Source organism: Ambystoma mexicanum, chromosome 11 (assembly GCF_040938575.1).
Source record: "Ambystoma mexicanum isolate Mex_15411 chromosome 11, UKY_AmexF1_1, whole genome shotgun sequence".
NCBI lineage: Eukaryota > Metazoa > Chordata > Amphibia > Caudata > Ambystomatidae > Ambystoma > Ambystoma mexicanum.
Window position 1 is genome coordinate 1,191,444,151 of NC_090934.1, and position 14,726 is coordinate 1,191,458,876.

General features: G+C 51.0%; 1 protein-coding gene across 1 annotated transcript; it reads right to left on the reverse strand.

Annotated features, from left to right (window-relative positions):
- Positions 1-1,868: 1,868 nt before the first annotated feature.
- LOC138504217 (nuclear apoptosis-inducing factor 1-like) lies at positions 1,869-3,908 on the reverse strand. The gene is made up of 2 exons (XM_069624543.1): positions 3,079-3,908; positions 1,869-2,754 (listed from the first exon to the last, which is right to left on the reverse strand). The coding sequence occupies exons 1-2, from the start codon at positions 3,497-3,499 to the stop codon at positions 1,913-1,915; spliced, it is 1,263 nt and encodes a 420-aa protein (XP_069480644.1). The 5' UTR covers positions 3,500-3,908; the 3' UTR covers positions 1,869-1,912.
- Positions 3,909-14,726: the final 10,818 nt, after the last annotated feature.

Below are 14,726 nucleotides of genomic sequence, written 5' to 3' on the forward strand. Positions count from 1 at the left end.
GCCCCCAATCCCACGCATCAGAGCCAATCCAAACAACCTCACTGCTGAGCAGATCCACACCCTGTACCGTTTGGACAGGGACACCATCACCGCCATCGTAGACATGACACACAACGACATCGTCAGCATGATAGAAAGTCCAACCGCCATCCCCCCCCTACTGAAGGTAGTGGCTGTACTCCACTTCCTGGCCACAGGCACCTACCAGCACACAGTGGGGCACCTGCATGGCATTTCACAACCATTATTCTCACGAACACTCATCCAAGTGCTCGATGCCCTCCTCAAGCACACAGACGACCACATCTCATTACCACGGACTGCCCAGGAGATTGCAAACACCAAAGTGGGTTTCCATGCACTAGCCAGCATACCCGGTTGCATTGGTGCCATCGACTGCACCCATGTGGAATTGGTGGTTCCACGTGCCATGGAGGTACCGTACCGCAACCGGAAACAGTTCCACTCTATCAACGTGCAAATGGTCTGTGACTCCAACAAGATCATCACACATTGTTGTGCCCGATTCCCCGGATCAACCCATGATTCCATGATCCTGAGGAACTCCACAATACCACGCTACATGGAGCGACATGCAGGCCCAAGATCCTGGCTACCCGGTGAGTGCTATGTCATGGAAGTGGGCATGGGAATGACGTACCAGTGCATACTCCACCTGGCAGAAAGGGGGGGGGGGATGATGCATACTCCACCTGGCTGAAAGGGGGGGGGGGATGATGCATACTCCACCTGGCTGAAAGGGGGGGGGGGATGATGCATACTCCACCTGGCTGTGAGTAACACAGAGAACGGATACAGAGGAAGGCCACTCACAATGCACTAAACCCCTCTGCATACATAGGGTGATGGCATGCTAAACAGGCCATGGCAGCAATGGGCATATACTGGTTGCATAGTGTGAATCAATTAGTGCATGTAGAAGTGAGCCAAGGTAACAGTTCCATGCCAGCCATGGTGGGACATCATGTTCCTGGACAGACAACATGACTGACACATACATTCTCGCCTACATACAGGTGATGCAGCCTACCCCCTGAAGAGGTGGCTCCTCACGCCAGTCCGGAACCCGCAGAACCAGCACGAGGAGGACTACAACCGTGCACATACACGTACTCGTGTGGTCATAGAGCAGACATTCGGCCTCCTGAAGGCACGGTTCCGAAGCCTCAGCAGGTCTGGTGGGGCACTCCTGTATGGCCATGAGAAGGTGGCAAAGATCGTCATGGCATGTGTCATGCTGCACAATATGTGCGTCAGACGGAATGTGCCCCTGCCCCCTGACGCAGAACTGCAACCACCTGACGATGAGGATGAGGATGAGGAGGGTGCAGAAGGGGCGCCACCACATGGAGGAGGCGATGCACAGGAGGGGCGTGCCATGCGCCAAAGTATCATCAACCACTGCTTCTAGCACACACGGCTGGTGTTCATCGCATGGAGACAGCACTTGGGGCACTGTGTGACTCTGGGGCATGCACACTGAGGACTGGACACCAATAAAGCACACATACGCAATGAAAATGTCCACACGTTTCCTTTTGTAAAACGAATAAATTGTATTTGAACTATGTACTGTCGTGTCACACCCCCTCCCACCTCCCACCTCCCCCCTGCACACCCCCCCCCCAAACTCCCCCCTTAACTCCCCAACACACCACCCCGCCACCCCCCTGCACACCCCAACACACCCCCTCCCACCTCCCACCTCCCCCCTGCACACACCCCCCCCAAACTCCCCCCTTAACTCCCCAACACACCACCCCGCCACCCCCCTGCACACCCCAACACACCCACTCCCCCCTCCACCCCCCCCCCCCCCTGGAATCCCAACAAAGGTGTGAGTTGGTCTGTGCAGCAGTGTCAGTAGTAGGATTCCTACACTGTCCGGCCACTATTGGCAGCCCCCTCCACTGGCCCCCGGGGCACCCCTGCCTGTGCTGCGGAGGTTCCTCCCCGATCGGCGGATGGGGCTGCTCGGTGTCGAGCTGGCAACCGAGGAGGATCCTGCCTGCTCATTTGGACGCATGGCCCGTATTGTCTGCACAAGGTCAGTGATGGCGTGCCGCACAGCAGCTAGTTCCGCGCAGATGTCCTTTGTGGACGACTCTATAGCTGCCTTCACAGTCTCAGCACATTTATCCATTGCTGCACTTGACCCCCCACATTCAGCAACATGTTCTTCGAGCAGCGAGGAAAGTTGCTGCTGCCGGGTGGCAATCGCCTCCAGAGAATGGTTGGGATTCTGGGCCATGGCTAATGGCAGTGGCATTCCCATTGGGCTGATCTGCCCCTGCAGCGGGGATGGAGTGGCTGGCCAATCGTCATCCTCTGGCTGACCCTGTGTGGCATCCACATGCGGGCTGCTTAGGGACAGGTAGGGGGAATGAGGGTGGCCTGTGGGGCTCCTGACATCACTCTCCTCAAAGGTCCCTGCTTCACTATCGGAGGAGGCAGCAATGGCAGCAGTCTCCCCAAGTGTGCTGCTTGCAGCAGAGGCTGTGGCTTCTGTGGGCATGATTGGTGTGATGTCTGCTGCTGCTGCTGCTGCTGCTGTACTGCCTGCTGGGGTGGCTGTCTGTGCCCTGTCCTGTTTCCCTTGCATGGATTTTGCCTGCTGTGGTGTTTTCCTCGGGACGACAGAGGTGGAGGGTTGTGGCGTTGGCACAGTTGGCCTGGCCCTCTTGGTGGGTGTGGAGGCTGTGGTGTCCTCTTCCTCAAGGTCGGAATTTGAGCCTGTGGTGGGACAGAGGAGGGAGAGTGTTATTGATGGGTCTGCGGACATTGGCCGGGCATTGTGGCGACTGGCATCTCATCAGTTAGTACATGTGGCACATTTCATGCAGGGGAAAAAAGTTGACTCCCTTTTGTGTGGAAGTAGCATGGAGGTATGTGGGTGCCTGCAGTTAGGGTGTGCATGCTGCATGTGTACAGGGTGCAGATCGGATGTATCTGTGGGCAGTCTCCTGCTGATGTGTTGCATTCACACTATGGGCCAACATTGTACTTCACATGAATGGACTTAGGTGAGATTTGCATGCCTTGATTTGAGCCACCTACCTGCATCGCCCGATGTCGGGGCTCCTCTCTCCATTCCTCCTACTCCTTCAATGCTCTGCATTCCGATTGTGGAGGCACAGATTTCCTCCCATGGCTGCAATTTTATAGGGGACTCCGATCCTCCCCCAGTTGCCATTGCCAGGTTCATGTTGGCTGATAGTATGCTCCTGACTCTGAGCCGGAGATCGTCCCACCGCTTGCGGCACTGTTTGACATTGCGGGGTGTCGTTCCCACGGCACTGACCCGCTGAGCTACCAGTGCCCATATGGCCTTCTTCTTGGTTATGGCCGGTCTTGTCAGTTGGTTGGAGAATACCACTGCAGCGTTCTCCTGTAGGGTCTCCGCTAGAATGGTGAGCTCCTCTCTGGAGAAGCGGTCTTGCCGCTGGCGGTCACAGGCTTTTTTCAAAACTTTAGGCATCTTCCTGCAGGTAGAAGGTTGAAGCCGGTATTGGCGGGGTCTCAGGCTCGGATGTCCAGTGGTTTCGGAGGATGGCAATGGATTGTGTTTTTAAAGATGGCCGCCGTGCTCTTTCCCGTTCCGCCGCGGTGACGCTACTTCCGGTTCCGCTTATCTACGGTCAACGCTAATTGCGGTGACCGCTAACTACGGTCACCGCTATGTACGGCGGTGGCGGTGGTGCACCTTGCGCCGCATACGATGCCGGTAGGTGCCGTTTTGGGGGCATTACCGCCATGGCGCTGTTTACATTACCGCCATGGCGTAATGCTCGTGCGCGATGGGTCGTAATGTGGCGCACTTTACACCATCGTCCCACGGCGTTAACGTTCATTACGCCATGGCGGTAATGACGGCGGATTACCGCCAGGGTCGTAATGAGGCCCATAGTCCGATACCGTTCCAGGTCAGTTAACGTTCAGGTAAATTCAGGGATTAAATGAGCAGGCAGAAGAGTAATCAAGTAACGTACCAGGTTTGTTCACGTGTAAACAGTTCAAGATTTAAATCAGCAAGAAGAGGCGTAGTCAGATAGCGTTCTGGGTTATTGTTGAGTCACAAGGGTTTCAGGAGGTAGAGGCAAGGGCAAGAAGTATGGGGCAAGAACAAAGCGAAAACAAGAGTGAAGCCACGATTTAATTCAGAAGCAGCGCCCAGAGCAACCCGGAAGTGTTTTATAGGGTTGTCATGGAAATACAAATCTGCCACTCCCGGCGTCATGCTCTGCAGCGGTAGTGTAATGGACGCCAGAGTTGCCATGGCAACCCGCATCCATGGAAACTAAGAGGTCGGGTGAGACAGAAATGGGGATAATTACTGGAATATCGTGATATCAAACCCCTCCCAGTATGTAAACATTGCCCTAAACTTGGATTCGTTTTCCTGCTTATTGATGAAGGGTTCGGCCGGAACCCAATCCTGACAAAACGTCAGTTCGACATTTGGTGTTACTGCTACAAACTAATCACTTACCTTTGCTGGCTGTGAGAGGTGCTCAACTTAAACGGGCAAGAGATGAAAGATTTTGTCGTATATGCAGACTGGGGCATGTCCCGGAGACTGCGAGACATATTTTTACAGAGTGCATGGAGCTTGGCTCAGTTTAAATGTGGACGTTGGGGCACCTGGTGCATTACTATGAGGCAATCAGATCGGCAGATTATTGGCACTATTACCTAAATTCCAGACTCACTTCAGTCCATACGGTCTTATATTGGCTATGGTGTATAATAGAGAAGAGGCTAACTCTAGTTGAGGACATGATTTGGTAATTGGTTCACATAGTAGGCTGCTGGCAGTATACAATTGGACTGTTAAGTGAAACCTGTATTCTGTGATGAAATGGTTTGCACAATAGTACATTTATAATTATATGTATGATGCTTCTTCTTTTTTTAATAATTGTATTTGTATTCATTTTTTTTGTTGAAATTCCATTTTTATTGATTTTACAAAGAAGACTTCAACATTTTCATACATACATTACCTCCAGAACATAATATGAAGATTGAGGTGGCCTCATGTATATTACAAAATATAAATCGAAATATATATAACTTAATACCCGACCCCCCTCCCCTTCCTGTATGTCCGTTGGCGAAGCAGGAATATTTCTCTTGATTCGCGTTTCGGTCTTCAGTGGAACCTTGTCCTTGTGAATAGACAGGGGCGCTTGTAAAAAAGCAGACAACTTTTACAGGCACAGTCAGCAAGTTAGTAGCATATTTCGGATCATTTTGGCACATTATGCACACATTTGTTCATGTCTTATATTTGGCACGGAATTGGGACCATTCGTTTTCAAAAGAAGTGCGGTCTCCATGAAGGGCGGCTGTGAGACTTTCCATTCTAAAGATATTGCGGGCAACGCTTATCCATTCAGTTTTGGTGGGAAGGGTTGGTCTTTTCCAGGACATCATGAGGCAGGCCCTTGCCGCTAACAGTAATCCCAAGACCTTTTTAGGAGCTCTAAGGATTGTCTCTTCATCTTCAATTAGGCCGAATAGAGCCAGGTATTCATTTTTAATATCTGTAATATATATGTACGGTTTATGAAATGTGTGAAAAGTTCAAATTGAACTAAAACACAATAAAGAATAATATTAATATTTTTAGATGGACTGGACTATTACCATGAAATGCATCTCTTCATTTATTTTATAATGTGAAGCCGAAACATAGCAATAAACTGAACTAAGCCGAACCTATAAAAGACCACTTAAAGTAATTCTTGCGTCTAACATATCCAATATTAATAAAAATAATACAAATCATTTGAGTAATAAAAAAATAAACCTATCTTCACTAGCAAGAATCTTATGTGCATCTCTGAACAAGGTTTGACAAAGACAATAGGTGCATCTGACTTTTTTCCTAGTGTGGCACTTTCGTGCATAGATGTTTTCCTTTTTCAGCCACACACAGGGGCCTCAGATTTCCCGCGCCCTATTACATGGACCCAAAAAGTTTGTGGACTCAGGGAGGCAATGAATCACAATTAGACCAATAATTAGAGGAAAATGGCTTGTTACAGGCCCTTTATTCACACCCAATACACATACACACAACTAAAACATAACATAGAGTCAATTATACATTAACACAGAAAAAGAGCATCACCGTCAGTATGGTTGCAGAAGACACCTTCATTTCAGCCAACACAACACTGCTTAGTCCCAGAGCAGGTAAGCAGAGAGATCACTCGTGCTAATGGGGTCTGGAGCGTGGCGTCCTCCCTCTCAGCGAGACTGCATCACCCAGGGTCCAACTCTGTCTGTTTTCCATGAGGAATGCCTCTTCTCTTTATGGGGAAATCCCCGCCCCTTCATGGTTACCAGACTGCCCTCGGCCGAAGGGCAGACAGCAAGCATTGGGAGCAAAAGGTGGAAAAATCGAGCTAGAAGTGGAAAAACCCAGCTTCTCGCGCTCGCCTTCGATTCCCAGCACCCCTTATCACTGCACCTGCAAAGCTTCGACACCCTTTTTGGATCGTCCTTCAGCAGACAATACAACTATCCTCCACAGTTAGCTCATCTAACATCATTATGTGACCTCACAACCATTGCAAAAGTCATGTTTGCTGAGCCCACGAAAACATAGGCTTTCATTGTGGTAATGGAAGTGAATGTCCAAAATCCCTGCGCACCGGCAGCATGCTATTTAGCTAATTTTCGCACACGCACTACAGTAGAGTAGGGAGATGTAACATGTATTTGTAAGATGGTGTAAGGGAGGACATTGATTGACTGAGCATCCGTTCTGACCAGTTATTTTACACTCATGGACATTTTAACACTGTTGGCACATTTTTCACAATGTTTCCCAAAGGTAGGTGAGTTTGGGAGTCACATAGCCATCACAAACCGCCACCCATTTATGTACACCCGCGTGGTCGTGCGCAAATTAAGGTAGCAGAAGGGTTACATTCACACTGGTACGAAGTGGGGCTACTAACACTTATTGGGGCGGCTACCATAATTTAACTAGGATAGTAACTGCAGTTCCCATTATGGCTACTATAGTTTTAATAATGCAGTACCAACACTTCTCAATGGGACGTGAACTTTTACTGGGTTGTTGCCAGCGCTTCTCAGATACTTTCAGCACATCTCTGCCAGGCTTCACATCCTTTAATTGGGTGGCTCTTGCACAGCTCAAAATGGGAGTAATGGAGCATGCTTGAAGAACTACTTTATTTTTATTGGAATCATGACACCTTATTGGGGAAGAAGTTCATGAAGGTGAATGTTTCTTTTGTATTGTTATGCTGCCAAGATAAGGTAAACTGTGTGAAGATGATTGGTATGCAAAGGGTCTGCCAGCTATTACTCCTTTCTGCAAAGGACCCTGGCACAGACTTTAACTCCTCTACCACAGTTTCCAGGCCAGCAACGTTTTTTGTGCAGTGATTTCTCTATTGCAAAACTTCATGCGAACTTGGACAATTCAGAAAGAGAACTGAGGAGCAGTGTAAGTTTGTATGCTATGTTATGGTATGGCATTGTGATGCTGGAAATGCATAGGGGGACAGGGCCTCCGCATCCTTGTCCTTTACTGCTTTTTATCATGTGTTCTGTCGTGTTTTCCACGCAGGCGTTCATGTGGGACTCCTGGCAGTGCAGCTCTCTCGTTTGGTTTGGTGTACAGACCCATGGGATACCCTTATGGCACCCATGGGTGGGGGTACAACCCTATGCACTAGTGTATGTTTTTGGGCACCTGTGTGTTGCCCACAGAGCAGGGTTTGGGCTGGTGGCAGCTCCATGCTGAATTGACAGGTGCCCTGAGCGTCCTCCATTTTGGGATGCCCAGGCCCTGTCATTGGAATCAGTAGATTCCTGATGGAAACAAGATGGCCCCCGTGGGCTCTTGCCTTCCATCGCCTGTTACCTTGGTTTTCACCAAGTCCCAGGAAGCCCTGACTCTGTCCCTTCCCCCTGACTGTGTTGGGTGGGAGTTCCATATATGGTAGTATGTGGAAGTGCCGACCAGACTGTCTGAAGCCTTCCCAACGACCGTATGTTGTGGGTACGCCTGTGGGTGAGACCAGGGTGAGTGGAGTGTGTGACGAATACGCATTCTATGTTGTGGATGTCTAGTATCTGGTGTTTGACACAATGGCCCTTATTATGACCCTGGCGGTAAGTGGCAAACGATGCCGGTAAAGGATTACCGGCATCGTTTACCGCTCCGGCCGATTATGATGACTTGACAATGCGCTATTAACGGCACCGTAATTAGCGGTGCCGCTAAAAGTGCCAAGGGCGCTGGCACGCAACCTCCCATACCGGCATGGCGCAAAGTGGGGAACATCACGAGTCGGGTGGACATGCAATTAACGCCATTGTGAAGGGTGTAAAGTACCTTGCCGCCATGGTGCTAATACCGCCATCGCGGACCAACCGTAAACGGCCATGTGCAGTGTTCCCAACTGCCACAGATGCACACAATCAGCACTGGTGGAGGCTATACAGACTGGGCAAGCACAAAAGGAGCACACCCCACCCATTCCCACACCCAGCCACACTCCACAATGATCCCAATACTACTAGCAATGCTGGGGCTGGAGGACCTGATTGCAGTGGAAGTGCTACAACAACAACAAGAACAACAACAACAGGCAGCACAAAGGAGACGCAGGAGGAGAAGGAGGGCAAGGCAGGGCCAGCATGCCCTACCAGCACAGCCAGTGGCACCACGCAGGCAGCCCCCAATCCCACGCATCAGAGCCAGTCCATTCAACCTAACCGCTGAGCAGATCCTCACCCTGTACCGTCTGGACCGGGACACCACCATCACCACCATTGGGGACATGATGCATGATGACATTGTCAGCCTGAATGAAACACGCAGCGCCATTCCACCCCTACTGAAGGTAGTTGCTGTGCTCCACTTCCAGGCCACAGGCACCTACCAGCACATAGTGGGGCACTTGCATGGCATTTCACAACCATTATTGACACGTACGCTGAACCAAGTGCTTGATGCCCTCCTCAAGCACACAGATGACCACATTTCCTTACCACGGTCTGCCCAGGATATCTCAAACACCAAACTAGGTTCTCACTCACTGGCTGGCATACCTAGTTGCATTGGCGCCATCGACTGCATCCATGTGCAATTGGTGGTCCCACATGCCATGGAGGTAGCGTACAGCAACCGTAAGCTATACAACTCAATCAATGCGCAAATGGTATGTGACTCAAACAGGATCAGCACACATTGTTGCGGCCGATTCCCCGGATCTATCCATGATTCAATGATCCTGCGGAACTCGACAGTACCATGCTACATGGAGCAACATGCAGGGCAGAGATCCTGGTTTATCGGTGAGTTGCATGTTGCCCATGGTAATGCAATGTGGGTAGGTGATTGACGTATACATGCATACTTCACCTGGCTGCGAGTGCCAGAGGTTATGGAGCATGCTCATGCCCCAAAGCAGCCCAGACTGGACCTGGCACATGACCACATAATTCAAGATGTAAGCAGCCCTACCATGTAAATGAAGCAGTGTCACAACCATTCCACAGCCATCTGCATGTGCACTGTACGAAATCAGATTGCATCCCCCTCATCAAAATGCAGCTACAAGCAATAACAATGGCCAATACACAGCACCAAGCACCATCAACTGAAAGGACAGTCCCCATTACTGCGTACAAAGGAGTCACATGAGGTTCAAAAACATCAATACACCACTACACTGACACAGAGGCCCAACTGAATTGAACAACACCTTTTGTTGTGCGTAGTGAGAGCATCATGAGGCTGACATCAACGGTGCCAGGATGAAAGCAAACAAATCACCGGACATCTGCAACATCACAGAAACAACCACTGTGGACTAACACAGTGCATGGGCACTCACAAGGAACTTGACCCCCCTGCGCCCACTAGTAGATGGCATGCAAACCAGTCCATAAGAGGAATACACACATAGCAGTCACATCGTGCGTCTCCATCCATGCATGGAAATGGGCTTGAAAATAAGAAATACATACATGCCATGTTGTCACTCAATGAGGTAAAATATGATGTGTTAACTTACACATGCATCGTTGGCCACATGCAGATGATACAGGCTATCTCTTGAAGAGGTGGCTCCTTACCACAGTCCGGAACCTGCAGAACAGGCACAAAGAGGACTACAATCGTGCGCATACACGTAGCCGTGTGTTGATTGACAGACATTTGGCCTTTTGAAGGCACGTTTTCACTGCCTCAGCAGGTCTGGTGGGGCACTCCTGTACGGGCATCAGGAGGTGGGCAAGATCGTCATGGCATGTGTCATACTACACAATATGTGCATCAGACGGAATGTGCCCCTGCCCCCTGACGCTGAACTGCAATCACCTGACAATGAGGATGAGGAGGTTGGGGATGGGGCAGCACCTCAGTGACGTAACGATGCACAGGAGGGACGTGCCATGCGTCAGACTCTGATCAACCAATGTTTCTAGCAGACATGGACGTGGGGGGTTACATGGAGATGGCACTCGGGGCACAGGGTGTGTCCGGGACATGGACACTATAGACTGTTAACCAATTAAGCACACATACGCAATAAGCAATGTCCACACATGTGAATTCTGATTAACCAAAAAGTGTATTGAATAAACAAAACTAACTGAACAGGCTCTTCACCCCACACACTCACACCCCCCTCCCCCCTCTACTCCCCAACACACCCACTCCCCCCTCCCCCCTCAACTCCCCAACACACCCACTCCCCCCTGCCCCCTCTACTCCCCAACACACCCACTCCCCCTCCCCTCTCAACTCCCCAACACACCCACTCCCCCCTGCCCCCTCAACTCCCCAACACACCCACTCCCCCCTCGCCCCTCTACTCCCCAACACATCCACTCCCCCTCAACTCCCCAACACACCCACTCCCCCTCCCCCCTCAACTCCTCTACACATGGTGTGCAGTACTGTGCACCAGTGGACTACCTGCACCAGTACACAAGGTTGTGCCTACTGGCATCCCCCTCTTCCAGCACCAGGTGCACCCCTGTCTGATCGCCGCAGGTTCCTGCCCGACCTGCGCACGGGGCTGGTTCTGGTGGAACTGGCAGCCGAGGATGTACTTGGTTGCTCGGATGGACGCATGTCCCGCATTGCTTGCACCATCTCGGACAGTTACGTGCCGCACTGCGGCCAGTTCTGCGCGTATGTCCTTTGAGCTGGACTCAATTGCTGACCTCAGGGAAGCAGCACATTCACGCATGTCCTCCCTTGCACTACCACATTCTGTAATGTGCTGTGTCAAGAGGCCAGTGAGCTGCTGCTGGTGCCTTATAATGTCCTGCATCCCCTCTTGGGTGTTTTGGGCTGGGGTGGATGGTTGAGGGGTGGCCAAAATACTGTGTTCCGCCTACACAGGTGTGGTTGGGCTGGGAGTTGCCGGCCACGAGCTTGCCGGAGATAGCCCGTGTATGCTGGTGTCGGGCAGGCTGCATGGGGACAGGTGGGGGTATTGCAAGGGGCCAGTGGGGGGAGTATCAACATGCAGCACATCCCCTTCCTCGTCATCTGAGATTGCTGCTGTGGCAGCTGTTTCCCCAATGGCGCTGCTTGCAGCCGATGCAGTTCCTTCGGCCACCAACACTTGGCTGATGCTGGCTGTTGTTGGTGCCAAAGGTGTGGACGTGGAGCACATTGGTGCTGTGGCCTGTGGTGTGCTCTTGGCCATTTCGTGTCATAGGGGTTTCCTTATGCCCCTTGAAGTGGAGGGCCGGTGTTGTCCCTCTTCGGCCCTGGCCTTCTTAGCTGGGGTGGCACCGGTGTCATCATCAGCGCTGTCTGATTGTGTGCCTGTGGGGGACCAAAGGAGGGAGAGGGTTAGTGATGGGTATACGGGCATTGAGCATGCATTGTGGTGGCTGCATTGATATGGATCGGTGGATGAGTCACATTGGAGGGAGTGACATACAGGCTGTCTCACTCTTGGGTGGGTGATGCATGGAGGCATGTGGGTAGCAACAGAAATGGGGTGCATTATGCATGTGGACAAGGTGATGCTCTGCACTGCCTGTAGGCAGTCTTGTGCTTATGTGTCTGGTGGACCCTGATATGCATCATTGCACTTCCCATTCATCTGGACATGATTGTGGTGGTATTGGCATAGTTAGATCGGAGACACCTACCTGCATCGGCTGATGACGGGGCTCCTCTCTCCATGTCCCCAACTCCCTCTATGGACTCTGTGCCTATGGTGGAGGCACATATCTCCTCCCATGGCTGCAGTTTTAGGGGCGACTCAGCACCTCCACCTGTCGCCATCCCAAGATTCCTGTTTGCCGCCAGTATGCTCCTCACGTGGAGACGTAAGTCGTCCCATCGCTTGCAGCATTGTTTTGGGGTGTGGGATGTTGTGCCGACAGCACGGACCCTCTGGGTGACCATTGCCCAGATCTGCTGTTTCCGCAGCAGCGCAGGTCGGGTCATCTCTGTTGCAAACACGACGTCTGCATGCTCCTGAAGGGTTTCAGCCAACATGATCAGCTCCTCTCTTAATAAGCACTCCTGGCGCAGCCGATCTCCACTTTTCTTCACAACTTTTGGCATCCTGATGTCAGACAGGTGGTGGTTGAGGTGTGTGGGAGTTATGGGGGTCAGATGTCTCCTGGTTGTGGTGGATGGCAATGGATTGTGTTTTTAAAGATGGCCACCGTGCTCTTTCCCGTTCCTGTGCGATGATGCTACTTCCAGATCCGCCTATTTACGGTCACCGCTAATAGCGGTGACCGCTAATGCCGATAGCTAGGATGCCGGAGGTGCTATTTGCACTGCATACGATGCCGGTAAGTGGGAATTTTCGGCCTTTAGCGGCATGGCAGTGATTTCATTACCGGCATGGCGCAAAGCTCGTGCCCGCGAACTCGTAATGGGCCGCTTTTAGCGGTCTATTGCCAGCACGGACACGATAATTGCGCCATGCCGGTAATGACTGATACTTACCGCCAGAGTCGTAATGAGGGCCAATGACTGAGACAGCCCTGCCCGAAACTGGTATGAATGCAGTGTGTAGTGTTGAATGCCGTGGTACTTGTCCGAATCCACATCCGGTGTTGTGAGTATCTGGATGGAGAAGAATGGCCTGAATGCACCATGCGCCTAATTGGCTGACTGCCTGAATGCCCTTCTGAATGATTGGTTGCCTGAGTGTGACCCAGTAGAGTGAATAGGAGATCAACTAGTATATCTGGGGGCCTCTCACTGCTAGAAATTGTTCAGAAGCTGGAGTTGAAACTGACATTGAAACTTAATCTTGAAGCCCTGCTGGAAGAGAAGTATTGCTGTTGCTATACCTCGTTGATCTGAAAGCTGCTGTGTCTCCGAGAACTGATCCAGAGTGGATCTGCGAGGGACCATCGTGCACCGCTAACCTTCACAGGAGCGCCCTGGAAGTTTGCCTATGAAAGACTGTCAGCCGGAGACGGTGACCGCCGACAAGAAACGAAGAGAAGCACCGGACACCCGTCCACTGTTGTCGACCAGGTTTAGCAGATTTGCTATAACCGCTAGAGGCCCATTGAAGCTAGTTGCCCAGAAGTGGGGACTGCTTGACGCTGTGCTGTCGATGACTGGAGCCACAACGCTGCTTTGCCTAAGACATTTGATTCCCGGACTCGCTCGTCCGTATCGACGACCGCCTTATACCGCTGGAGAAGGCCAGGGTTTCGATGCACCAAGGAGCATCTGCCGGTGGTTCTCCCGCCACCCAAAGACCATAGAGGCGCCGGACGACTCAACGCCCTTGCTGGGACACAGTTCTTCACCAACTCTTTGCGGTCCTGAACTATTGACATTGAGATGCCCCGCACACCTCATCCTTGCAGGACGCCTTCGACTCGTCGTCGACCAGCACTGTCAGGATCGAAGCTGCTACCTCGACGGCACCAAACTTTCCATCGACGATCATCGACGCCAAGTTCACCTTCTTCAAGGCCCATCGACGATCCGTGGCTCTTGCTTTAAAGGGAGTCACTCAAGAAGGATCCATCATCGCCTCCTCGCGGAACTCTGCTATTCCGGGAACATAGGGGTAGTAGAAACAATTTAGAAGGAAATAAGACTCATTGAACAATATCTGGACTGGGCTTGTAGTATATCTTTATTTTACAAGTTGCCCAGGTGGGGGGATGTCTACACAGAACTGTGTCTAGTGGTAGGGGCTAGTATTCTTCCAATTGTTCTAACCAACTGCTTTCTTCCTATGTCTATTGTTGGTTACCTTTATTAATTGATTTGTGTGACATTTGACCAGAGTACAGTTGATGCACTTTAATGAAATCTGATAATAATTGTGGTACCACTTAGAATTGTATATATTTGCCATTGTAGATTAACTGAGCACAAAGTGAGTTATTGTGATTTTTTATATAACCTTGAACCTTAATTATATAAAGACTGTGTTTTAACTAATACAGTGTGCGGACATACCTTTGTGGGTGCTTGGGGACTACACTGTACTTAAGAGCCAGCCTGCATCACCTCCTCAGAAGTTAGGCCTTGATTGCTCGTCCATTGCTACCATAATAGAGAATCTTGGCTGGGGTCCTCTGTGCCTCTCCTCTACCATATAGAGAGCAGAAGTACAGACACCCCCTTTACAGGCATGTAACTAGGTTTTATGGCGCCCAAGGCTGACATTTCCTGGTCTCTTGATGCTCTGGTAGAT

What these genes read in the sequence shown, in the direction of transcription:
- LOC138504217 (XM_069624543.1), bottom strand. Translation starts at nt 3,499, where the DNA reads ATGCCTAAAGTTTTGAAAAAAGCCTGTGACCGCCAGCGGCAAGACCGC. An exon ending in CCCGACATCGGGCGATGCAG is followed by an intron (nt 2,755 to 3,078) that starts GTAGGTGGCTCA and finishes GTCCCACCACAG; the next exon opens with GCTCAAATTCCGACCTTGAG.